At 44.7% G+C, this 27,538-nt stretch overlaps 1 protein-coding gene and 1 pseudogene across 1 annotated transcript; both read right to left on the bottom strand.

Moving 5' to 3' along the window:
• Positions 1-8,415: 8,415 nt before the first annotated feature.
• Positions 8,416-8,988, bottom strand: LOC127220762 (zinc finger protein 58-like; annotated as a pseudogene).
• Positions 8,989-13,020: 4,032 nt separating this feature from the next.
• Arsh (arylsulfatase family member H) lies at positions 13,021-26,783 on the bottom strand. Its single transcript, XM_051182681.1, has 10 exons — positions 26,710-26,783; positions 24,348-24,491; positions 23,984-24,105; positions 23,330-23,455; positions 15,814-16,237; positions 15,427-15,563; positions 14,812-14,946; positions 14,450-14,612; positions 14,163-14,284; positions 13,021-13,384 (listed from the first exon to the last, which is right to left on the bottom strand). The coding sequence occupies exons 1-10, from the start codon at positions 26,781-26,783 to the stop codon at positions 13,035-13,037; spliced, it is 1,797 nt and encodes a 598-aa protein (XP_051038638.1). The 3' UTR covers positions 13,021-13,034.
• Between the last annotated feature and the right edge of the window lie 755 nt (positions 26,784-27,538).

Here is a 27,538-nt window from a genome sequence, read left to right on the forward strand (position 1 = left end):
TGAAATTGTATCTGTGAATATCTGACTTACTTGAATATGATGGACTTTACGTCAATATGGCTTCCTTCGAGCTGGTTTACTTCAATGCCAAAGTAAATCTCAACAACCATGGGAGTCATTTTAAAGGATTTTTTATGATCTTCTATTAATTGGTGAAATTATGATATAATTATGTCATTTCTTCTCCCTTTCCTTCTTCCAAATTCCCACATAAGCCTGTCCATACCTTCTCACGGATCCCAGAGGTCAATGTCAGGTGTCATTCTACAAAGATAGTGAAGATATGATTATCACCAAATGGTCTGTAGAATTGTAGCTACAAAGAAAATAGTGACATTGATTGTTTTGTTCAATACTGGTGCTCACACACCTAGAAATCTACATAGGGTAGAGTTAAAAAGTACTATTGTAATATAATAATAAATGAGTGTCCAATGACAATCACTTAATTGCATTAACTGGACGGTAAAAACCTTAAACAACTCTGTATCATCAAGGAGGCCAATGGTAATGAAAGGTCACATTCAAGTTGTCAGTGAATGTGTGATTGTCATTAATGGTACTCTAGATTTTTTTTTTTCCCCAGATATCCCTCCTGCCACAGGCAACACTGCTTCGGCATTTCCTTCTGATGCATAACTGCCTTAAAGTTACGTCAATCTAACAAGATAATAAAGACAAATCTATACAAATAATTTTGAAATATGTGTTACAGAATGGCTTTGCTGTTGGTGGTGATGGTGGTGCTATTGTGGTTGTTTATTTGGTTTTCAGGGCAAGGTTTTGATGGGGCCCAAATAGTCTCAGTCTTTAGGCAATAGTGACCACCAGGTGGACAGGTACTAGACTGGTAGTCATGAGCCCAGAATGATTTCTGGAATCTTGATAATCATAGAATGCCACCTGATTTCTCATACTATTTATTCAAAGACATTGATGGCTTTCCTTATATTTCAAAGTGACTGGTGTGAGCTGAACTACAAACCATCACTAGCAAGGTTTTGATGGACACTGCTCATTTCTATTTGGTATTTCAATTTCTTCACAGAAATATTGTTGTTGGCATGAGAAAATGTGTTAAGGGTAGTAACTAAGCCAACAGGCAAGCAAAGAGGGCTAACGGATGTATGCCAAGAACCAGTTCAGTAGAAGATTCTGTAACCAGAATTTTATGTCTGCAGGGTGTCCTGAGTGGCAAGCTATGACATCATTCTGTAAAGCCCTGACTTCGCAGGAGGAATAAGGAGCAATGCTGCCTCCTGGTGGTCAGAATCTAAAACATCAGGATGACGTTTTCCTTCTGGAGCAGGACTACCTGAAGAAACAGGAAAAACCCATGGCTACCACTGAAGCAGCTAGCAGACAAATGACAAGTGAAATACTTGTATGAAACAAATGTGGCAAAAGTGCTGTTGAAAGTTAGATATTCGTGTTGACACTGCAAAATAATTAACTTCATATTCTCCACGATGGATTCAATTGAGTTGAATAAGATCTTCTACAACAAAATATATGAGGAGGCATAACTTTTTATTGAAAATGTAAACTTAAGATATTCCTTCTTAAATGTTTATCGTTTTAATTATTTTTTCTTGTTTTACATATCGATCCCAATTCCCTCTCCCTTCTGTAGAAAATCACAACATCAATCCTGCATAGAACTGCAGGCAACTGACAAATTGTATAAAAAAATACAATCCCCCAGAGTATTATTCAATAGCAAATGATCACAAATAGTCAAACCTGAAAACATATATGCTTATATGTATATGTATATATATACATATATATAATATAGATAATATTATATATATAATGAAAAAGGCCATTTGTGAAGTTTTACTTACTCCATAAAAGTTATTGAGAAACTGTAATATTATTTGTCATCCTAGAAGGTTAGCCTAATAATCGATGTATAAGCAGGTGGTCTCATTGATTGATTAAATCAGTAATTACAAGTTGAAAATGAGAGACTGTCAACATACAAAACACTCTCCATGCATTTCTTAAAAACAACAACAAAACAATTAACCCGTCTAATGCACTGTGTTTTTTGGATATGTAAATATGTATCTGGAATAAGTTCACATTTTGGTTTATGCTCATGAATCAAACGGAAGCCCACAAAGAAAATTCACCTGTATGGTGACTTTCACAGCCATGAGGAAAAGGATGGTGGTCATTATATCAAAAATATTGTGAAACTCAATGAAGAGAGACTTTAATGTAAAATTACTAAATTTAGATTGTATCTAATGTAAAAGGATTCACATGATTTTAAATACAGTGTGCATTTAATTCTTGTGGGCCAGTGGGCTCTATGAAGAAGACCTTGAATGTTCTGGATCAAAAAGAAAAAAAAAAGCCTGCTTTTACAAGGTTCTCTGCTCCTCTGAAAGACTTGGGCAGGAAAAAGAGAAAGGATTCTGACTACTGGTTAGTGGAGGAAAGCAGAAGAGAGCTTAAGTCAATATAAAGAGATCAAAGAAAAATAGAGATTTGACTAATTTATTGTGTTTCTCATTGACGTGATCTAAGGGCCAAAGCAAAAATTGAAGGAAGAAGGAATATATGTTGAGGATTGGCTTAAGAAAACATATAATCCAGTGCAGTACGGAGGAACTGGGATAGGCACATGAGAGAACTGGTCTCTCTGTCATCTTTGGGGAGGCAGAAAGATGGACGCTGGTGCTTGGTTGGACTTCTCCTCACTCCTTTTTTTTATTCATTTCAAGATATAAGCCCATGTAATGGTACTACCAATCCTGAAGGTAGGTATTTACTGCTCTTGAAATGCCCTAACTTACATGCAAAGAGGTGGGTCTCCTATGGCAGGCTAAGTCAAACTCTTCAGTGGAGTGATAATTGTAAGCAGCTTTAAACAAACAAACAAACAAAACAAAACAAAACAAAAACAAAAACAACAACAACAACAAGAAAAGCCATAGTTATAGTTCCACTTGGCAGGCAAGCTAGTCCCACAAACCATATATATTTGGTACATGAAGGTATGATTCATTGGGTGAAGTAATTGATTGTTACTCAAAAAGCCCTGGGTTTCATTCCCAGCACCTCAAAATACAGATGTGATAGTGCTTGCCTACAGCCCCAACATATAGAAAGGAGAGACAGGAAAATCAGAAGTCATCTTAGGCTAAAAAAAAAAATAAATAAGTCTAATGCTGGATTCAAATACATGGAATACTATCTAAAATCAAACAACAACAACAACAAAAAAATATCCTTAGGATGTGTTTGTTCCCCCACAGTGACACATTTCCTCCAACAAGGCCATGCCTACCCTAACAAAGCGACACCTCCTAACAGTGTCACTCTATGAGTTAGTGGGGACAACTATGTTCAAACTACCACATTCCATGTCTTCCATAAGCTTGTAAAACTATCGCAATGAAAAAACGCATTTATTCTAACTGCAAAGTCTCCATAATGTTCAAAGTTGCATGGCAATCTCTTAGCAGTCATTCCCCTTTCAAAATTAAAATCAAAAAGAAGAACACACACTCCCAACATATGATGGCACAAGATATGCATTACCATTCCAAAACTCAGGTAAGGGAGTTTCACAAGGAAATACACGATCAAAGCAAGTCCAAAAGCAGCTGAGAAAACTCCAAACACAGCATCCCCATGTGTGATGTCAAAGCACTCCAGATCTAAAACTCCATCAGTTTTGCTGACTACAACACACTTTGCCCCTCTTGGACTGGTTCCACTCCCAGTCAGCAGCCATCCTTGGTGGGTATCCCAAAGCTCTGACATCTCCAACATCAGGATATTTTATGCCACCAGTCCTCCAGAGATGAGGATTTTAAAGGGTTTGTGAAATTCTTTACTTGATGCTTGTTTCCTGTTTTCAATTTCCCACACTATTTCTATAAAAGCAATACATTAATCATGATAGAATTGATTTCCTACCTGTGGGCACAGCATTCCTCAACTTGCCACCAAAGCATTGAAACCTTTTTTTTTTTTTTTTTTTTTTTTTTTTTTGCAGAGAAATTTTAAAGTGGAGCAATCCTTTCTAAGAAGTGTGTGGCAAGTACACAGGAGATGTGAACTAGTGTTAGCTTAACAAAATGTAGCAATTACCATTTGTTCAACTATTTCTGGATGATTTGTGAAAGTAAAGGTCTAGCTGAGCTAAAGAGGGACTGAGACCTTTCATAGAATGTTTCCTGAACTGCACTGTTGGGGAAGCGCTTACTTAAGACGGGGACTTCTACTCCAGCAAGGTTCAGAGATTATACTCTTAACCTGAGACAGCTACTATGCAGATATTGTTATAAAATATTCTTCAAAAGGTTACAATGTCCTTCCAGTAGTTAATCCAATAACCTCAATAAAATAATACTAAAGATGATAAAATAAATAGCAACATTGAATCAAATGATTTATAGTGATATACTTTACATTACATTTATACATATATATATTCTGATACTTCCTTTCCATTAGGTTATTTTCCATGAGATGCTTTATCCCTTGCATATTTTCTTGTCTTTCATTTTGTGTCTTACATAAACCGTGAAAGAAAAAAGAATCATGACACCTAAAGGGAGATTGATGTTAAAATACCCACACGCCAAAAACAAACAAACAAACAAACAAAAAACCAAATTCACAAACCAGAAAGGCCATGTCGGTTTTTATCTATAGCAATGGCGCTTTATAGTTTCCAGTGCTCTACACAAGGCAATTGTTTACACAGTGAACTACTATGATTCAAACTAGAGGGACATAAAAGTGAGGTTGATTTCAACACAGAAATAGCTCCACAGTTCCATCCTTAAAAAAGGAAAATAATAACTTCCGGTGGATTCCAGCCACCTCATGAAGCTGCAGGTCATAGAATCTACTTTGAAAATGCCGAAGTACTCAGTGTGTATTTGTATGTGAAAAACTAAACAGTTTATAGTCAGCTATTTAATCGTGTCTAGTTTTGAATCCATATTTTAGATTTGTCATTCTGGCTAACTTTATTTGTCAAACCAAGACAGCATTATATCGCTTGGGAGAACAATCACATACAGGGAAATTTTACAATGTATAGGGCCTGCGGTCATGTCTGGGGTGAGTGGAATGTCTTAATTAAGTTCATTCTTCTGAGAAGGCCCACACAACTGAGGGTGGCACTGTTCCCTGGGCACGGGAACCTTAACTATGTAAGAGTGGAGAAATTCAGATGAGCATATCAAGGAAGCGAGGGAACATGTCCACATCTCTTGCTTTTCTCTGCCTATGATGTGACTAGCTACTTCAAGTCCCTGCACTGTTGATATGCCTGCAATAATGGACTGCTAGGAATTCTGAGCCAGACAAATCCTTTCTCCCCCAAATTGCCTTTTGTTGGGATTTATTTTTTTTTTTTTAACACAGCAGCAGAGTTAAAACTAGAACGAGTTATGTAAGAAATTGGGGAAAATAAAGGTGACCCACAGAGCAAGAGAGAAATGGTAGAAAAATGACCAATTGTATCCTAATGCTTTTCAACTTCACCTTTATGTAAGGGACATAGTTTTCAATAAACAGGGTAAAGGTTTGAGATAAAACAGATGGACAAAGATGATAGCTGTGATTCCTGATTCTTCTACTAATTTTGTGATTGTTTTTATGTGTGTGTTTGTGTGTGTTTGTGTGTGTGTGTGTGTGTGTGTGTGTGTGTGTGTGTGTGTGTGTGTGTGTGTGTGTGTGTGAGCACATGGATCCCAGAGGTCATTGTCAGGTGTCATTCTACAAAGATAGTGAAGAAATGATTATCACCAAATGGTCTGTAGAATTGTAGCTACAAAGAAAATAGTGACATTGATTGTTTTGTTCAATACAGGTGCTCACACACCTAGAAAACTACATAGGGTAGAGTTAAAAAGAACTATTGTAATTTAATAATAAATGAGTGTCCAATGACAATCACTTAATTGCATTAACTGGACGGTAAAAACCTTAAACAACTCTGTATCATCAAGGAGGCCAATGGTAATGAAAGGTCACATTCAAGTTGTCAGTGAATGTGTGATTGTCATTAATGGTACTGTAGATTTTTTTTATTTATAATTTTTTATTGAATTTCATATAACAAAGTCCAGTTAAATGATAACAAATATTTATACAAAATATTTGGGAATTTGGGTGTCGTTCTTTCCAAACTACTTCCTGCTGGTAAGGGACGCTGTCTTGTGGGATTCGAAGAAGATTCAGATATCCTAGCTGTAGTCTGTAGGGCTGTTTTGTCCAGCTGTTTTGAATGTAGGATCAGCTTGTACTCTGTTTCAGGCGGTCTGGCGTGATCAAACCACATTAGTCTGGAAGGAATCTACATCTTTTCATTTTCTGTGGAAACAAAAATAGAAATCCTTTTCCCCAGTAACTTGTTCTTCAAGTTAAATTTTGGAGTCAAATCATTTTTTTTAATTTATTATTTTACATGTCGATCCCAGTTCCCTCTCCCTCCCTCCCCTCCAGCTCTCCTTCCCCTCCAGCCCTCCCTCCCTCCTTCCCTCCCTTTTACCCTCTCTGCCCTCTCACATGCACTCTAAACACCCTCCCCTCCCATCCCCCCACCACAATTCCATATGTAGGGGAATGCCATCCAGTTGGGGTCATGTAGATGTGACAGGTCCTGTGAAGTAGGGACTAGGGCTTCTCTCCTGTCTCTAGAATAAGGCAGTTATCCCTCCATGGGGGATATGTTTGCAAAGTTCTTTTGTGCACAAGGGATACATCCTGGCTCCACTGTCTGAGGTCTCTTAGCCTGCTCAGACCTTCGGGCTGAGACCCATATTCAGGGGGGCCCGAGTCAGTCCCCTGCTGGCTTCCCAGCTATCAGTCTAGTGGCCCTTAGCTCCTCCTTCTTCAGGTAAGCTGTCTCTATGTTCTTCTACCTCATGGTCTTGTCCTCTCCATCAGAGAGAGAGAACATAAAAGAGGGAGCCAATATTGGTTTGAAGATAAAGCTGAACACAAAGAAAGGTCGAGAGAACTACAAGACTGCTCCCAACTAACAATCTCAGCTTCCGTGGAAAGGCTATCATAAATGCCCTTCCCGGAGATTGAGCTCAACAACTAACTTCTCCATGGAGCACTCAACTAATGCCTGTTGAAAATAGGAGCAAACACCCATACATAAACACTGAGTCGATTTTTTTTTTTCTTCCCCCAGATATCCCGGTGTTCATCTGGCCTCCTGTCACAGGCAACACTGCTTCGGCATTTACTTCTGATGAATAACTGCCTTAAAGTTACGTCAATCTAACAAGATAATAAAGACAAATCTATACAAATAATTTTGAAATATGTGTTACAGAATGGCTTTGCTGTTGGTGGTGATGGTGGTGCTATTGTGGTTGTTTATTTGGTTTTCAGGGCAAGGTTTTGATGGGGCCCAAATAGTCTCAGTCTTTAGGCAATAGTGACCACCAGGTCGACAGGTACTAGACTGGTAGTCATGAGCCCAGAATGATTTCTGGAATCTTGATAATCATAGAATGCCACCTGATTTCTCATACTATTTATTCAAAGACATTGATGGCTTTCCTTATATTTCAAAGTGACTGGTGTGAGCTGAACTACAAACCATCACTAGCAAGGTTTTGATGGACACTGCTCATTTCTATTTGGTATTTCAATTTCTTCACAGAAATATTGTTGTTGGCATGAGAAAATGTGTTAAGGGTAGTAACTAAGCCAACAGGTAAGCAAAGAGGGCTAACGGATGTATGCCAAGAACCAGTTCAGTAGAAGATTCTGTAACCAGAATTTTATGTCTGCAGGGTGTCCTGAGTGGCAAGCTATGACATCATTCTGTAAAGCCCTGACTTCGCAGGAGGAATAAGGAGCAATGCTGCCTCCTGGTGGTCAGAATCTAAAACGTCATGATGACCTTTTCCTTCTGGAGCAGGACTACCTGAAGAAACAGGAAAAACCCATGGCTACCACTGAAGCAGCTAGCAGACAAATGACAAGTGAAATACTTGTATGAAACAAATGTGGCAAAAGTGCTGTTGAAAGTTAGATATTCGTGTTGACACTGCAAAACAATTAACTTCATATTCTCCACGATGGATTCAATCGAGTTGAATAAGATCTGAATTGTTAACAAAGATTTTTACCACAGTTCACCCACTCATGGAGTTTGTAGTGAGAATGAATCATCTGATGTGCTTCGAGGGTTGTAGAGATAAAACTTTTAAGACCTCTGTTGGATTTCCCTCCCACATGAACTATATTATGTTATCCATAAAGATATAAAGATAAACAGCCTTTGACAGGTTCAGCACATTTCTGCACATTGTCTTTAGAATGAATTTTCTTTGCTGTTTATGTCATTCAAGGTTCGAAGAAGAAAAAAAAGAAAAAAGAAAAAAGAGAAAAGAAAAACCAATTTCACACTATTCATACTCATGGGGTTTCTTTCCAGTATGAACTCTCTTGTCTCCTCAGAGATGAGAGACAATGAAAGGCTTTGTCACATTCTTCATGCTTGTGTGTTTTTTCATCAGGATGATCTTTCTGATGTATAAAAAGTGATGAGCACGTACTGAAGGCCTTATGACATCCTTTACATGTGTAGGGTTTCTCTCCCGTGTGAAGTCTCTGGTGTATGGAAAGTGTCTTATAAGAACTATGGCTCATATGATATTCTTCACAATTATAAGTCTTCTCCAATGTATAAATTCTCTGGCGTTGAATACATAGTGAGTTGCAATCAACGGCCTTGTTATAAATGTTATAATCATGAGGTCTTGGTCCTGGGTGCACAGTGGCTGCTGCTTGTCTCTTCACATCTGAAGGCTCTTGTCTTTGCTCCAGAGATGTAACCAGGTGTGGCTTATGGACAGCAAGACCCAGGAAATCAAGGTGGCTGTAATTCTCCAACATCAGATCCCTGTACAGCTTTCACTGAGCAGGCTCCAGGCATTGCCTCTCCTCTGGCGAGAACTCAGTGGCCACATCCTGGAAGGACAGCATTTCTCCTAAATGGGTATTAGACATAGAGCAAAGGATCACAGGCCCGCAGTTCACACCCCAAGAGAAACTAGGAAACAAGGAGGACCCTAAGAGAGACGACATACATGGTTAGCATTGAAAATGGAGGAGAACGGAGATGCAAGCGGTGAGGACAAAACAAGCATGCATGCAGTAGATGTCATGTGTACAGTGTTCCTCTGCTTGTTCGAGGTAGGACCCTACCCAGCCATTTCTAACGCTTGAATATTTCTCCAGCATCCTGCCTGCCTGCCTGCCACCATGATAGACTTAACCTCTGAACTGTGAGCAAGCCATGACAATTAAATGTTTCCTTTAGAAGAGTTGCTTGCTGTGGTCATGGTGTCCTTTCACAGCAATAGAAACCTAAGACAAGCTGGTAATGTGTAAGGCTGGCGTTCACATCACATCCATGTCCTTCCCATATCCAGGCTGCTTGTTGTAATCTCAGCAAGGTGCTAAGATTGTGATGTGCTGGGATTGGGATTAGGGTACCATTGAACCAGGACAAATAACTGTGGGGCTGCCCATGCTTCCCTGAGAGGATTACTTTTGTTTCTTGGCCACTGTTGATGGAGGGAGTTGGGGTCCTTAAGGAGCTGTCTTCCCAAGACCTCACTCCAGCTCCAAAGTCAAAAGGGACAGGAGCCTGGTGGTGGGTTTGCACCTTTACCCCATTGGAATGCTGGTGGAGTAACAGATGGCCTTTGCTTAAGACTAGGCCTCAGCAGCTAGTGAGGAGGTTGGCTGGAGCCTGCCAGCTCTCTTGGGATGTGGGAAAGGCCTTGGAGGACTTACTTATTTCCCCAGAGGCTGATCAGCCAGGGTCCCTGTGGTCAGACAGGAGCCAGCTTTTCTCCCTTGCCCTTCCTGGGATGGTGAATGCTCTGGGCTATGCTATGGTCACTGGTATTTTACCTGAAATGTACCTGGAGGTAAAGGGGTCATAGAGGTCCTCCCTCTACCCCCAGGGAGCTCTTTTCTCCTGGGGGGGTGGTGATGGGATATGTCATTCTGTATATGTTTCTCATACTGGTTAATAATAAAGCACTGTTGGCCAATAGGAAAGGAAGATAGGAGGGACTAGGAGACAAGGAGGAAATAGGAAGTAGTAAGGAGGAGTCAAGATGGAGAGTCTGGAGAGATCTGGACGCCAGCCGCCTCCCTGGTAAGAGACGGCCATGTGAAAATACATAGATCAGCAGAAATGGGTTAATACTTAAGACAAAGCTAGCCAATAAGAAACTAGTATCTGGCCAACAGTATAATATCCAATACAGAGTCTTTGTGTATTATTTGGGGCTGGCGCGGCAGCAGGACAAGACCAGTGGAGGCAGGTGGAAAAAATGTACTCATTTCAGGGGTGGGGGGAGCTCAAAGTTTGTACCATTAAGTTGATTTAAAAGATGAAGTTGCCTCTGCCAGTTAACTCCTAACTGGCTGACTGGCATTCAAAATTGGTATGCTGGACTACTGTGTACTGATGGCCATTTGTGGATCGTTTGTCTAATCCTAATCTCAATTTCCTGCCCCACCCCCAGCTGACACTGACTCTTCTCATCTCCTGTTCTGGAGCTCCCTTCCCCCATTTCCCAGTTTCTCTCTGCTTTCCTCTTAGCCTTCCCTGGCTCTTCTCCCTTGACACCTTTTCATTTGCCTGACTCCTCCTCCTCTCCTTGTGCCTTCCCCTTCCCAGTCCTCTACTCATGTGCATTTGATCTCAGAACTGGGAGCACCAAGTTGCTTGTGTGCTCTCTTCCCCAGATATGTGCATACTCATTCAGCACAACTTGTTGCACCTGATACCCAGAGTAAAGTCAGCCTCCATAGCACTCTGAACATCGACCATCTTGTTAGTGAAGGCACGATGCTGCCTGTGCATTTTGATTTTGCTCAGTCTCATTATTTCATTTTTGTTGCTATAACACTTGCCGGATTTGTGAGAGAGGTAAACATCGCACTTGTGAGTGTGAAGATCAATCCGGCAGCGGATGGATGCCAAACAGGAATTCCCCAATTCTTCCTCTTTAAAGCCTTCCTCAAAGGTCTCAGCCTTGTAGCAGAGAAGAGATGCCAAGGTTGTGGCAACACAAATTGAATTTCGACTTTGAGAATCATCAGTGAAAGGAAAGCAGGTAATGTAAGGATGGAAAAATTTAGCCTAATTTTCCCTAGACTCTGCCCCCTAGCAGTAGGCAAAAGGTCATTCTTGACTGTTTTATGGCAGGGTGGGTTACTGACAGCACCTGTGAGTGAATGAGAACAGGAAATGAGCTGTGCCACACTACCCAGGAGCCCTATCAAAAAGCAGACTTCCTGGGCAAAGCGCGGGCTTGGATAGTTCAAATTGATTGGTCCACACTGGATGCTATTGAGATGATTGGTTTGTAATGTGCGCGGGCTTTGTTGTAACCCTATAAAAGCTGTCTAAACCCTGTACCAAGGGTTCCCAGTCCTGTACCCCATGTGGAATATAGCTGCAGACCCCAGTGCACTGGAATATAAAAAACCTCATGCTTTTGTATCAAGACCGCTTCTTGTGAGTGATTTGGGGGGGGGCACCTTTCCGGAGTTGGGGTGTGAGGGTCCACGCCCTCCGAGGGTCTTACAGTAAAAATGGTAGTGATGGAGGGAAGGGGTTTATGGCAATTTCTTAGGTGCAGTGGTTATGGTTTAGAGATAGGGTTAAAAAGGTTAAGGACAGGGTTAAGGTAGGAGTTGGGTTAGGGTTAGAGGAGCAGGGTCAGGGTTAGGGTCAGCATAGGGGTTAGCATGAGGATGGAGGTGAGGCTCAGGGTCATATTTGGCATAGGGTGAAGGTCAGGGTTGGAGTAAGAGGGTTAGAGTGTTTAGGTTAGGGTTAGAGGATCAGGGTCAGGGTTAGAGGATAAGTGTTAATGTCAGACTAGATGACTTCATAACACCTTATTTGGCTCAGTGTTGGAGGTGTGATTGTAGGCATGTCTGCCATCATCTATATCTCTACCCATAATTCTGTACAGGTCAGAATGTAAGCATTAATAACATGACAACGTATTCTAATTTATGAAAATGCATGTTAACCCACCCTGATAATTTATTATGACAGATTCCTCAGTCTACTGAGGATATTTTGTTTTCAGGGAAACAGGACCTGCTGGGGAAACTTAGGCATTGGCCTCCCGTGATTCCACAGAGTGGTAACCCACACATTTTGAGGGATGGATGATGGACAGGAAGTGCCAAGTGAGGAACACCTACTGTCAGGGAACATTGCTGTCATGGAGCACCTGCTGAAGAGCTCTCCAGCTGTCAGGGAGTACTAAGTGAGGAGCATCCCACTTTCAGGGAGGATCATATGAAGAACAACCTACTGTCATTGAACACCACAGGAGGAGCACTCAGAGGGTCAGTGCAAGAGTCAATGAGCACTCTGAAGAGCAGTGCTGCTATCAGGGAGAACTGTGAGGAGCCTAGCCATCACTGGTTCAACATTCAGAGAACACTTCCTGTTGAGCACCCCTGCAGTCAGTGAGTACCCTCTGTGGAGCATAGTACTCTCAGTGAGTACTATGTGAGGACAATCTCTCTTAGAAAGCATTGTGTGGAGATCACCCAGTTGTTAGTGAGTATTGTGTGGGGTGCATGGATTCTCAGGAAGCATCATGGGGGTAGGGGGGATAGAATAGTCAGTCAGTGAGCACTGTGTGAGGAGCATCTCACCATCTTAAGCACACATAGGGAACATCCTGTGGTCAGTAAGCAGTTTAAGGAGCACCCCGTAGTCATAGAGCACCATGTGGAGAGCATCCCGTGATCAGTGAGAACCCTGTGAGGAGCCCCCCACCATCATGTAGTACCTCATGGGGAGCAGCCCATGGATCACTGCATGGGAAGCTACTCCTTTGTCAGGGAGCATCATGTGGGGATCACACTACCCACAAAGAGCACTGTGTGGTGAGCATATCACTATCATGGAGCTCCTCATGGGGAGCACTTCACCATTAGGGAGCACTAAGTTGGGAGTATCCAGGCCTCATTGAGAACCACACTCATACATCCTCCCCTGAGCAGCTGCAGAGCGGAAAGGCAGCACCACAGCAGGGCTGCAGCCAGGGTTTCCAGAGTGCATTGAAGGTGGAGAGCTGGCGGGGTGTGGGGGTAATGGTGGCTCGATGCTCCCTCACTGCTGCTGCCATCTTTCCAAGCACTGTGTCGAATAGCACCTCATTGTCTGGGTTCAGTGGGTGCGACTCTGCGGGGTCTCTTGAGATGTCGAAAAGCAGGGGCGGGTCGTGGTGGGTGACATCACCGGAGCAAGCACACACACCACCATGGCAGGCTTCGGAGCCTTCCGGGGAGACATTGGGGGTGACATAATGGGCCTTCCACACAGTGTTGCCTGCACAAGGGAGTAACCACATGACGAGACACACCCCAGCCCCATGGATTTCCTTCCATGTGACCCCAAGACTGTCATGGAGGGGGACCCAGGGAAACACACCCAACAGTGGTGGGAGGGGGGAGGGAACTAGATGACATGATTGTGACATGAGGATAATCGACTGTACAAAGGTCACAGGACGGTTATCTCGAGATAGTTTCAGAGGCTTCTTCACCCCCTTCCTCTTCCTCTCCCTCACTTCCTCATCCTCTTCATTTCCCCTCCCTTTTCTCCAAAGTTCAGCTTCCCCATCCCTTCTTCCACTTACTTTATCTCTTCCTCCCAATTTCCTCTTCTACTTCCTTTCCTCATCACCTCTGCTACCCCCACTTCTCCTTCTACAATTGCTTTCTCTTCCATTTCTACTTCCTATTTCTCTTCATTTCTCCTCCCACTTCCATTTTCCCTTCCTCTTCCATCATCTTCCTCCGAACTTCCTCTTCCCCTTCGTCTCCTCACCACTTCTCATACCCCTCCCTCTTCTTCCCATTCCACACCTGCTTCCTCTTCCATTTCCTATTCCTTTTCCCATTTCCTCATTTCTGCTCCCACTTCCCATGCTTCTTCCTCTCCCTCTTCCTCTTCCATTTCCCATCCTCTTCCTACTTCCTCTGTCTCCTCATCACCTTTGCCTCCCACTTCCTCTAACTCTTCCTCTCCCATTTCCACTTCATTTCCTCTTCCTCTTCCCACTTCTGTTTCCCCTTCGCTTCTGTCCAGCCCTGTCCCCACTCACAGTCCTTCTGGTGCCACCTGACGCTATGTAGGAAAACGCCACAGTAGTGGAAGAAGAACTCATGGTCTGAGCGTTGCACATGGCCCTCCAGCAGCGGCATTAGATTCCGGCCATCAATCACTCTTTGTACAGGGAAACAGAAAAGGAAGTGGAGGGGGGGGGAGCAAGGGGAGCCAGGATTTCAGTGTAAACCCAACATTTCAATCATTCCTAAGGACACTCCCACAGCCCTCCCGTGTCAGTCATCCCTCAGGCCCCTCCCACAATCGGCCCTGCCCCCTCAGCACCTGTCCTGGGGGAGGATCCCGCCGCCCACATGACTTAGGGTGGGGAGCAGGTCCATGAGACTCGTAGGCTCCTCGATGACTAGTCCTGCCTCCAGCACTGTGGGCCACCGGAAGATGCCAGGCACGCGTACTCCGCCCTCCCAGCCACCCATGCCGCTGCCTCCTGTCACATGACCAGCGTAGGGGTAGGTTAGAGGGCTGCTTGCAGGCAGGATGACTGCGGCCCAGCCCTGGGTCCCAGGTTCAAATCCTGTGCCCTATCCCACGTGGAGTGGTAGGAGAGAGGAACACAGCACAGGTGGCCTTTGACTTCCACACATAGCCTGGGGTAGGGGACAACCACACATTTTGGGAACACTCACCCCTGTAGACCCCATTCCAGCCACCAGCACGGGCCCCATCTTTCTCTGCCTCCAGGCGGCCACCGTTGTCTGATGTGAAATAAACCAGGGTCTGATTGGTTAGGCGCTCCCGATCCAGGGCCGCGAGAACCTTCCCTGTGGGGACAGTAGAATGCGGGGCCGAGGGTGAGCACATGTGATAGAGGCAGGGCATAGATGAGCACATGATGCAGGAGCGTGACCTAGCTTGTGTATTTGGGAAGGAGTACACCCTACAATGAGTAGGTAGGCAATGGTAGGAACTATAATGAGCATGTGGGGCAGGCGGGGGCAGTACCTGCAGCAAGCACCCTTAGTTCCAACTTGGAGGTAAGAGTGCTTTCCCTATGGGTGCTGCGGGTCCCGGGGTCATATATGATGACATCACTTGTGATTGAACAACATCCTATGGTTCACAATATGTTATTTCCAATGACGCTAAATGACAATATGACACCATCACACAGATCACAGTATGTTTCATTATCAAATCACACCATGATATCTCCTGATGTCGATGCAGACCTTTGTGCAATCATATTTACTTTACGTGCTTTTTACATAAGAGGTTCCCATACTCGGTCACATGTCACTCACCCACCATCCAGTCCAACTCCTCTACATTGTCCCCATACAGCCCAAACTTGCTGCGACCCACGAAATTCCCACGCGTAGGCAATGGCGTGTGCACGTGCAAGAAGGACAGGAACAGCAGGAATGGGCCACGCTTATGCCTGTAGGGTAAAATTCAGTGAGGGTCATATTACCACTCAGAACAGCCCTCCTGTCTGTCATTTCTCAGGACACACTCTCACTGGCCTGTGTCATGGCCTCAGGACATGCCCACAGTCCTTCCTTGTCAGTCATCCCTCAGGATACACTCACAGGCTTCCAGTGTGAATCATCCCTCAGGACATGGCTCCAGCCCTCCTGTCAATCATCCCTCAAGACCCACCCCCAATCTTCTGCCAGATAGGATATCACCTGTCAATGAAGGCCAGTGCCTCCCTCAGCATCAGCCCTGCTGCCCGGGTCTCCTCGGCTGGCTGCTGGATAACATCATGGTCACGCATGATGATGCAGTTCCACCTGCGCACGAAGCCGTAGCTGCTGAACCAGAGCAAAAAGAAGAACGCAGCCAGGAAGCCAGAAGCGGCCACGAGCAACCAGGGAACAGAAAACCAGCGTGCCAGGCGGGGTACCAGCAGCAAAAAGGGTAGGGTGGCCAGTGCTGCTGATGTCACCCACAGCTGGAAGCGAAGACCGCTGTGCACTTCTGGCCAGGCACGGGCGCTGCAGTCCCCCAGCAGCCCCAGCGGCATCCCGTAGAAGAAGTCAAAGCCATGGTTGAGCGGGTGTGCACAGTGGTCTCCTCGGGATGCACAGCTCATGCCCAAGTGCCACTTCCCTGTGTGGGAGGGGTAGAGACAGGGTAACATCATTGGCACATTATGTTGACAGACATCACACCCCTGTGTCACCCTAGGTGGTAAACCATCACAGGTGTATAATATTCCAGGCCTGAGTCAATGCAAAACACTGCCTGAGGACTTTGTGGACGAATCCCAATGGGTGAATCACACCAGAAGCCCCGCTCACTCTGGGCGGCACCTTCCTCCATGCCAGGTCTCCAGCATGAATCCATCACTCTACAGTTGACTGTACATATCACCTGACCCCTTGGTTCTAGACTGTAACCCAGGAATTGAGAACTAAATGAATTTTTCCCTCTAGGAGGCTTTTGTCAAGTGTAGGTTCGATGCCTGACAGGTGTCAATTACAGGTGTCATCCTGGGCTGGAGGTCCTCTCCTTACTGCCAACCTCTTCCCCTTCCCCATCACTTATATCCCCCTCCTGTCCTCACTCCTTTGCTCTCTGACCTGTGACCCCTTACTCCTCTATTATGACCCCTTCCCTCTCTCACCTCTGTTTTCTTGTAGGACCCCAAGGTACCTTGAGCTAGCCTGAAGCTGTTGGCGGGAACTCCTTGCCCCAAGGCTTTTGTTGGTACTCTTCCCGTGATACACACCTCGTGGACAGATCTTGTGACACACACCCTGTGACAACACACCTCATGACACACACCCCGTGACAACCATACCTCGTGACAACACAGGGAGGAGCTAAGCCAAAAAATTCCTGTAATTTTCCATGGTGCTATAAGTCAGTATTTAAGCCGTTCTTGCCCCTCAATAAACGGCATTCGGCATTTGGTGTTCCTACTTTGCCATTGAACGAATGACCTGCTGTCTTGTCTTTATTTCAATCTCTAGGCCTTCGTCCGATTCGTGGAACAGATTGTAGCGTGGGCGCTACAAGTGGAGGTCCTGCCGAGATCGGGAAAGAAAGGATCACCTAAGAGATAGCCCTCGAAGGCCAGCCGGCAAAAGTAAGTGAATGAGGGTGTATTGAAGGATGGGTGCCAGTAACTGTAAGGAAAAGCTCAGTGGGTAATTAGTGGCCCTATTGAAAAGGCAGGGCACCAGGATTAAAACAAGACAGCTAAAGAATTCATTGCCATAAAGTAAAACAAGAAATGGCATAGATGAATAGGACTTTTGAGGAAGTACAAGATTTAGAACAAGGTAGAAGTGTTAGAAAAGGAAAGACAGGTGTTTCCAGTGATTGAGACAGTGGATCCTCAGATAACAGGGTTAGGGAACACAGCCCATTAAATTTTAAGGATATAAAACAGCTTAAAGAGGCTGTCACTGCTTATGGGCCCATGCTCCTTTTACTCAGACAATTTTTGAGTCTTTTACAGCGTTAAATTGCACCCCTAGTGATTGTATGCAGCTCTGTAGAGCCGGGCTGAGTGGAGGTGACTATTTGCTCTGGAGAGGCAAATTTCAAGAATTTTGCAAGAAAACCACGCAAATTAATGCTGCTGCCGGATTTCCTGCGCTCATGAGCGCAACAAGTGGAGGTCAATATGCTACCCTTGCACCTCAAATTCTTTTTGACCCAGAGGTCTATGCACAAATTGCTGCTGCTGCTACTAGAGCTTGGAAAGTCCTGCCTAATGAGGCTGCAGGAGATCTAAGGTATTGCAGGGACCGTCTGAGCCCAATTCAGAATTTGCAGACTGCCTCCTACAGCTGGCAGGCTGCATTTTTGGTGTTGTTGAAAATGCCATGCCCATAGTTAAACAATTGGCATTCGAAAATGCAAACAAGTATTGTAAAGAGGCTTTACGTCCCCATAAGTCCAAAAGTCTTAATGACTATATACGCATATGTCGGGACATAGATGGTCATCACATTATGGGCCAGGTAATAGCTTCAGTTGTGAAAAGAGGGGAGAACAATGGAGGAGCCAGACCAAAGAGTTGCTTTGGATATGGACAGCCAGGACATTTCAAAAGGAACTGTCCCCAGGGTGTGGCAACGCAATTGAGCCCTAGGCCAAGGCTTTGCCCACGTTGCTGTAAGGGTCATCATTGGAGCAAGGAATGTAGGTCAAAGACAGATGCCCTTGGTAATCCTTTACCGGCTCAGGGAAACTGGAAGCGGGGCCAGCCTCGGGCCCCTCAAGCCCAGGTGTACGAGGCAATGGATACACCTGTAACCCGCCTAATACAGATGATCCCTCAGAGAAACCCCTTTATGTTCAGGACCTTATCAGAGGTACCCCAGGAAGCGCAGGATTGGACCTCTGTTCCACCACTCGAGCAATATTAATACCACAAATGGGCACTCAACAGGAGTCTTTGGGCCTCTTCCCCCAGGAGCAATAGGGCTATTGTTAGTGCCTTGTTGAAAGGAATTAGAGTTATTCCAGGAGTAGTAGATTCAGACTTTCAAGGAGAAATAAAAATCATGGTTAGGGCAGAAATGGGGGTATTAATGATACCACAGGGTGCTCGGATAGCGCAATTGAGTCTTCTCCCTATGTTCAAAACCAACAATCCCTTTTTAAAGGACATCAGGGGATCTGCTGGTTTTGGGTCCACAGGCTCCATGGGTGCCTTTTGGGTATCAACTCTTGAACAGCGCCCCATGCTCACCCTCACCATACAAGGTAGACGATTTTCTGGACTTGGGGACATGGGAGCAGACTCCTCAGTAATAGCAAAAAAACATTGGCCACAAGCATGGCCTCTTCAGCCAGCCTCCACTCCTTTACAAGGAGTGGGAACTGCTGTGGCTCCAGAATGTAGTACTCAGTTTCTTAAATGGTCAGATGATGAAGGACCTACAGGAATTTTCCAGCCTTTTGTGTTAAGTCATATACCTGTTAATCTTTGGGGGAGAGATGTGCTTCAGGCCATGGGAGCAGTCCTTACTACTGAGCCTGTTAAAAATATGCTGGCTGACCAAGGTTATGTACAAGAAAAAGGACTGAGTAAATTCCTACAAGGTGACCCTCAGTCTGTTGCATCTAAAAATTTAATTATCAAAAGAGCTGGAGATCGCTCTGGGCTGGGAAATTTTCCCTAGGGGCTATTGCGATGCAGCCTGTTCCCATTCCTATTATCTGGAAAACTGATAACCCAGTATGGGTGGAGCAATGGCCCTTATCTATTGAGAAGTTACAGGCTGCACATCAACTTGTAAAGGAATAATTAGAGGCAGGACATATTGTTCCTTCCACTTCCCCATGGAATACCCCAATCTTTGTTATAAAGAAAAAATCTGGAAAATGGAGACTCCTACAAGATCTCAGAGCTGTTAATGATTGTATGCAAATTATGGGAGCAACACAACCTGGCTTGCCTTCCCCTGTGGGTATTCCTCAAGGCTATCATTTATTAGTTATAGACCTAAAAGGAATGCTTTTTAGCATTCCTTTGCATCCTCAGGATAGTGAGTGATTTGCATTTAGCATTCCTTCTATTAACTTTATAGAGCCCTATAAGAGATCTCAATGGGTGGTGTTGCCTCAAGGAATGGCCAATAGTTCCACTATTTGTCAAATTTATGTATCATTGGCCATTGCCCCCATTAGAGAGAAATTTCAATCCCTATATATTACACATTATATGGATGATATTCTTTTAGCTGGCCCGGATTCTAAGGAAGTGAATGAGGCTTTTGGGGAATTGCAACATAATCTTCAATTAGTGGGCTTAAGATTAGCCCCAGAAAAGGTGCAACAAGAATTTCCCTATCAATACCTGGGTCATGAATTGTTATTTTCTGGTATCCGTCCTCAAAAGATTACTTTAAGGCTGGATAATCTGACCACCCTTAATGATTTTCAAAAATTATTCGGAGACATAAATTGAGTTCGATCTAGTTTGGCCCTAACCACTGCGCAGCTTAGAACATTATTTGATATTTTACAAGGAGATTCTGATCCCACTTCTCCGAGCACCTTAACGCCTGCTGCACGAGAATGTATGCAGCTTGTGCAAAAATGTCTCCAATCTGCACATTTAAATTATATTGACTATTCTCAGAACTTGATGTTATTAGTCTTTGCTTCAGCGTATTCCCCTACTTCGGTATTTTGGCAAACTGGTCCTATATTATGGGTGCATGAACATGCATCCCCAAGAAAGACAGTTAGATCTTATCCTCAGGCAATGCTTTCTACTATTCAAAAGGCATACAAAATGAATATTCAAGTTTTTGGCAAGGTGCTGGATGTAATTGTTACTCCCTATACTCAACAACAGATACAATGGCTTCTTGTGTTCCACACCCTGCCGCTTTGATAGTCATTTTCCTTCCAGTAAGTTAGCTCATTTTTTTAAAAAATCACCCTGTGTGTTTCCCCAAGGTTATTTCCCAAAATCCTCTGAATGGGGCCCGTAATGTATTTACAGCTGGCTCTTCAAATGGTTGTGCAGTAGTTGTTTCTTTTCCCATTAACAAACGCTCTATACTTAAATTGAAGTCTGCACAATTTGCAGAACTAGCTGCAGTACAATTAGCCCTTCAACATTTTTCTGATGAGCCATTTAACTTATACACGGATAGTAAATATGTGTATCATATATTGGCTCCCTTAGAAACTGCTGCTTATATAGCTCCAGTGTCTTGTGTAGAAGAACATTTACTAGCCATACAAAGCCTACTATGGAGGCGCTCTCATCCAATTTTTGTAGGACATCTCTGAGCGCATTCTGATTTGCCCGGCCCTTTAAGTGAAGGAAATGCCATTGCTGATTTTAATACTAAAACTGATAGTGCCATTATGATGATGAGAGAGTCTGGGTATGAAGCAGCCTGCAAAGCTCATACAACCTTCCACCTTAATGCAGGGTCACTTAAATTCCATTTTAAAATTACTAGAGACAAGCTCTTGATATAGTTAAGAATTGTCCCCTGTGTGCAGAGTTCTTACCTGTTCCATACCTTGGAGTTAACCCCCGTGGTGTCACACCTAATGATATCTGGCAGATGGATGTTACTCATGTTCCTTCCTTTGGTCGACTACAATTTGTTCATCTATCTGTGGATACCCATTCTCATCTCATATTTGCCTCTGCTCATACTGGAGAAAGGCTTAAGGATGTTAAGAGCCATTGTTTACAAGCCTTTGCTTATATGGGAATGCCCAGACAATTAAAAACTGATAATGGCACTGCTTATACTAGTCATGGTTTTAATTCTTTTTTGCAAAAAATTTTTTATCTCACCTAAGACAGGTATCCCTTATAATTTAATCCTCAGGGTCAGGCCATGGTGGAACGTGTACATCGCACAATTAAAGCCTATCTTCATAAAACAAAAAAGGGGGAGTTTACAGGATATCCTCATAATCACCTTTCTCTTGTCCTATACATTTTACATTTTTTAACTATTGATGGTGCTGCTCGATCTGTGGCTGACAGGCGCCCTCGGTCATCTGACTATGGCTCAATTATGTGGAAGAATGTCACTCACTACTGGAAAATGGTGCGGCCCTGACCCAGTTCTAGTATGGTCCTGAGGGTCAGTTTGTCTCTTTCCACAAGACGCAGATAACCCTGTTTGGGTGCCTGAGCGGCTGATTCACCATATGCGGAGGATTGTAACAGCCAGAAAGAAGGTCCAATGGGTCTTCAAGAATCTACCAATCCTGATGCCTGTGGGTCTGAGTAGCCATATGTAACCTTTTTTTCCTGACCACTAATTATAGTTTGGATCAAGCGGCTTTAAATTTACACTATGATCCAAAGGACAAGAATTTCACCTTCATCTTAGGCACTGTATTCTGGTTCCATTCTTTTTGTTGTAACCAATGCTACTAATTTTGGAGAAAGTTTCAATTGTTCTTAGCAGGTCTGCCGACTGTAACAGCTGTCGTGGGCCACTTACCCCGGGTGTGCAGCAGAGAGGAAAGGAGATTCCAGGATCACGGCTGCCAGTGCCGCCTTCACCACTGAAGCAACAGTTTCTACCATAGCCCTCTCCCATAGTAAATACTGCAAGCACAGTGGATCATCTAGCAGGTAATTTGGCTTAAGCCTTAGCTACCCAAAGCACACTTGATTATCTAGTACAAATTGGCATTTTTAAACTAAATTTACAAACTAACCTCCTATAGGAACACTTGAATTTTTGTGAGAAGCTCATATGGCTTCTTGTTCTCTGTCTTTTACACATATCTGTGTTAATGCATCATTTTTCTCCAGAAATCCTGGAGTGATCAGTTTTTAAGATATACACATGCTTTAGCCATGCAGATCATTAACATCTATGAGACCTGAGTGCCACTTGCCAATGCAGAAGGCCTTTTACAAGGACTTCAACTTGTGGGCAGATCATTGGGGTTTGAAGCCCTTGCACTTGGTGCTACTTTGCCACAGCATTAAACAGGCCCAGGCCAACTTTCTAACAAGACAGATACTGTCTTTGGCTCAAGAGAAAATGCCTCTGCCCAAGTGTGGCTGACAAACTATTCACCAGAGACAGGTAAGGCAGAGGGGGCAAATATCTAACCTAAGACAGGAAGGTTATGGGCCTGGGTGACCTCTCCAATGACTGGTAAGGAATTATGCTGACGTCCTCTGTCACCTAAGACAGTTGTTAGTTTATATTAAAGAACGGGGGACCTGTAGGACCTCAAGGCACCTTGAGCTAGCCTGAAGCTGTTGGTGGGAACTCCTTGCCCCAAAGCTTTTGTTGGTACTCTTCACGTGACACACACCTCATGACAACAGATCTTGTGACACACACCCTGTGACAACCATACCTCGTGACAACACAGGGAGGAGCTAAGCCAAAAAATTCCTGTATTTTTCTACTGTGCTATAAGTCAGTATTTAAGCCCGTTCTTGCCCCTCAATAAACGGCATTCGGCATTTGGTGTTCCTACTTTGCCATTGAACAAATGACCCACTGTCTTGTCTTTATTTCAATCTCTAGGCCTTCGCCCGATTCGTGGAACAGATTGTAGTGAGGGTGCTACATTTTCTGACCTATATTTCCTCACTCCTCCCCCTGTGACCTGTGGTCCCTGACCCCTTACCTATGACCTTCCTTTCCCTCATCCACCTCTCTCTGACCTTTGACCCCCCTTCCCTCCCTAACCTCTCATGTTTGTGACACCTTACTCCTGACCCCTCACCTATAAGTCCTGTGCGGTATCCCCGGTGTTGCAGCATCTTGGCAAATGTCGTCTCATTGCTCGAGAGTCCGCCTGATCCACCCAACCACATGATGTCACGGTACATGTTATTGGGTGATGCCATGCCTAGGGTAGCAGAGGTCAGGGAATCACGGAGCTGCCATCTGAACAGGTTATCCTGCAATCAGCACTCTTGGGATGCTGTCATGGTGTCAGCACCCCATGGACAATGAACATTATCACATCAGCACCCCAGGATTTCTCACTACGAGGAACTAACACAGGAATCACTTGAGGGCATGGAAGTATATGTACATATATGTAAATTTCTTCGAGTGCCAATTAGCACAAATTACTGAGAAATAAGCCAAGGAACACTGTTTCTGCAGAGGGAGCAATTTGGGCAACTGCAGATGCACAGTGCATGTTGGGTAGGGGGCTGCCAATGATGACTTTGAGCACTCTGGGTGGTGCATGTTGGGTAGCAGACTACCTGCCTCACATCATACATGTGACACCTGAGTGCACAAGGTGCATGTATGGTAGGGGACTGCCTGAGATGATGTCAGGCACACATGATACACACCAGAGCACACAGCGGTGCATGCTGATTAGGGATTTGCCCACGATGACATCAGGTCACATGATACGCACCTGAGCGCACAGGATAACGCCCTGTGAGGAAGGCTGCACGGCTGGGTGTACACATGGAGGCAGCCGCCAGGTGCTGTGTGAGCATCACGCCCTCTTTTGCAAGACGGTCGATGTTCGGGGTCCTGTGGAGTCACAGGAAGGTCACAGGGTGGGACCAGGAGAGATCATGGAGTAAACCTATTACCATCCCCAAGCTATCAATCAAGACTGACAGCTGCTGGGAGCTGTGGCATGCCTGCCTGTGTCACTGACCACACAGAACAGTAGCATGGGCTGAACGTGACTTCTATAGGCTTGCTCTCCTGTGAGCAGACTTGGACTTCTGCAAGATGGCTGTCACCACTGTTGGGGTTACTCGGTTTACCTGACAGAGGTGTTCCCGTAGCATCCTAGGTCCCCCATGCCGAGGTCATCGGCCATGAGCAGCACAATGTTGGGGCGGGAGTTCCGGGTCAGGAACTCACCACGTGTGTCTATGAAGCAGAGGGAAAAACACAGCCAGAGGATCCTGGAGAAAGGTGGGACGGCCCTCAGTGTCCATCACCCCACCAGATATGCCCACAGCCCTTCCTAGTCAATCATCCTTCAGGACATGCCCACAGTCCTGTGTCAATCATCACTCATACATGCCTATACACAGGAAATGGACTATCCTCTCACCACGTATCCTGCAGTTGCATATTCTCCTGTCCTGGGAAGAAAAACACAAAATGAATAGAAAATATAACTTTGATCACATGTCACCTGCAAGTGACCTGGCTGTGTGGTCATGCTGATGTCATTCTGATAGACTTAGAACAATTGAGAAAACATGGGCGCTGGGAAGGGTCTTATTTCACACCAGGTGGAAAATTTCTCAGGTTTACAGGAAATGACAAAACTTCTGTTGCACCCATTGTGTGACCTGCTTCCCAGAAAGTAACACTAGTCAGAGGTAGGGTCACCTGTAAAGGGTAGAGCCTAGAGGGAGGAAGTTTTGCAATTGTGTGCATTTCCTTTAAAGGGACACAGGAAGTGGTTTCTTCTCTGTATCTCCTTCCTGTCCACTTTGATGTCAGCAGCTGGGTGTGAGCAGTGCTCACATAATGACCTGCTCTATGATGGGGCATGTCCTTCTGTATATATGTTTTTCTTATTGATTGATGACAAAAATACTGATTGGCCAGTAGCCAGGCAGAACGTATAGGCAGGGCTACCAGACAAGAAGAATTCTAGGGAGAGGACACAGAGGAGCTGCCAGGGAAATGCCATGTAGCTACTGGGAAGGTAGGACTCTGCCCAGGCATTCTATAGTAAGATAAGGCCATGTAGAAATGCATAGATTAATAGTTAAGGGTTAATAATTAAGAGAGAGCTAGCCAGTAAGAAGCCTAAGCCAGTAGCCAAACAGTATATAATTAATGTCTCTGTGTGTTTATTTGGGGCTAAATGGCAGTGGAATCAGGTGGGAAAGAAACTTGGTCTATAGCTCCACCTTCTGCTCTCATGCCCTGCTCTATCAAGGCTCCCACGATGTTCTGGGTCACCAACTCAACTTGCAACTCTCTCCTAAGCATTATGGGGTATTTAGAAAAAAATGGTTCACATTTATAACAAAAATACAATCAGAAGAGAATGACACTGGCCAGTCCATTGCAAAGCATTCTGGGATGGTGGAGAATTACATGTTGGAGGAAAAGGAGCACACTGACCCTTCCCTGGACTCCCATGCAGCATTCCTGGCCCCAGGTCACCAGACCCTCACTTAAACATGAACATGAGCTCATGGAGACATGAGAAGATCCTGTGCACAGTTGATGAAGGACATGGGATATGCTGGGCTAAAAGCATTATAACTGCTGATTCCTTATTAACCCCCAGAATCCCAGGTGATCAGAGGCTCAGGTGAGTGTGTGCATCCTCGCATCAGTCCCTGCTGCTTTGATGGAGAGGATCCATGGCTTCATTAAAAACTCTTCCAGGGGTGGGAGGGGCAGAGTTGTGAGCACTAATTAATCCTCTTGCATCTTTGATGTCACAGGGTTACCCCAGGGTGATCCCGGATCACTTAGACATGGGTCAGGGGTCCAGAGTCGGTAGGAATCAAGGATGAAGTTCAAAAGGAACTTAGGTAGAGTTGGACAGGGTCAAGCAGAAAGCATGGAATATGCTGGACCAGCCTGATGTCACATGAAAACCATGTGACCTTCTTTGATTCCTCCACACAATTGTGGAAGAATGTATAGACATGTACACAGAAATTTATGTATTCCTATCAATCAAGTTCATTTCCCATCATACCCAGATACCAGTCACCCTTGTCAATCAAATATTCATTTCCCATCATGGCCCTGACCCAAATCACAGCTGTCAATCAAACATGTCATTTTTCCATTGCGACCCAAACCCAGTCACAGCTGTCAAACACATATCATTTCCCACCATGACCAGGACCCCAGTCACAGCTGTCAAACACATATCATTTCCCACCATGACCAGGACCCCAGTCACAGCTATCAATCAAAAGCAAGTCATTTTCCATCATGACAGACAGATGGAGGGACAGACAGCTCCTGTGCCAGAACAGACAACAATCTGAAAACTCCCTCAGCAGCAGTCACATGCTCCCCTCAATCATGGGCTTCCTTCCCTCTTGCTAGGGTCAAGAGACACACAGAACCATCGACCTCCTCTCCCACTCCCCAGCGGTGTGATAATAAATTGAATAATCGACCAACCGCACTCACCCAGCGCTCTGGCTGCTGCTCCTACAGAGGGACACAGTCCTTCCTGCAAGGCAGGGACACTGGCTGGGCCTCATTAGCATATCCAAGCATCCCTGCCCCATTAGCATAATTAACTATTCCACCATCCTCTTTAGCATAATTAAGTATTCCGCCGATCTCATTACGGTGATTACATATTAATTAGAGAGTCTGGCCTCCGCAACCTTCCTATCCCGGCTCTTTATAGAGTTTTAATGATAACTGGGAAGGAATGAAGCTGGGGTTGTGCAGAGGTCAAACCACAGGTCTCACAAGGACTCAGAGGCCCACATGTCAATCACCACCACGGAGAGTTTAGGGCGGGAATTAATGAATAATAAATGGGGATGGGCCTTTGTATTATGGGATGGACTTATATATCATAGGTGGGGCCTAGTGCATGCTGGAAGGGCCTTGTGTATCATGTGATGGGCCTGTGTATTATGGGAGGTGCCTGTGTATTGAGAGATAGGACTGTATAATACGGAACAGGTTCTGTGTATTGTGGGAGGGGCTTGATGCAAGCTTGGCCATCCCCACACCGTCTGTGCACACTTGGGCTCCTACACGTGTGGCTACCACAGTGCCGCCAAGATAACTTGTACAGATTACCTTAGGGGAGTCAGGTGGCCCTGCAGCTAGCTCCTGCTGGTCTAACCTCCACCACTGTAGTTATTTTTATAGAAACTTTTAGCATCCAATGTCTGAGTGGCCAAGAGGGGCTGGAATTGCCGAAATTAAATTAAACATGAATCCCTGCTGCCCAGGCACGTTTAGGCAGAGGAAAACCGGTTCCAGCCGGATCCATGTC

This window comes from Phodopus roborovskii, unplaced genomic scaffold, assembly GCF_943737965.1.
Source record: "Phodopus roborovskii unplaced genomic scaffold, PHOROB, whole genome shotgun sequence".
In the NCBI taxonomy this organism is placed as follows: Eukaryota; Metazoa; Chordata; class Mammalia; order Rodentia; family Cricetidae; genus Phodopus; species Phodopus roborovskii.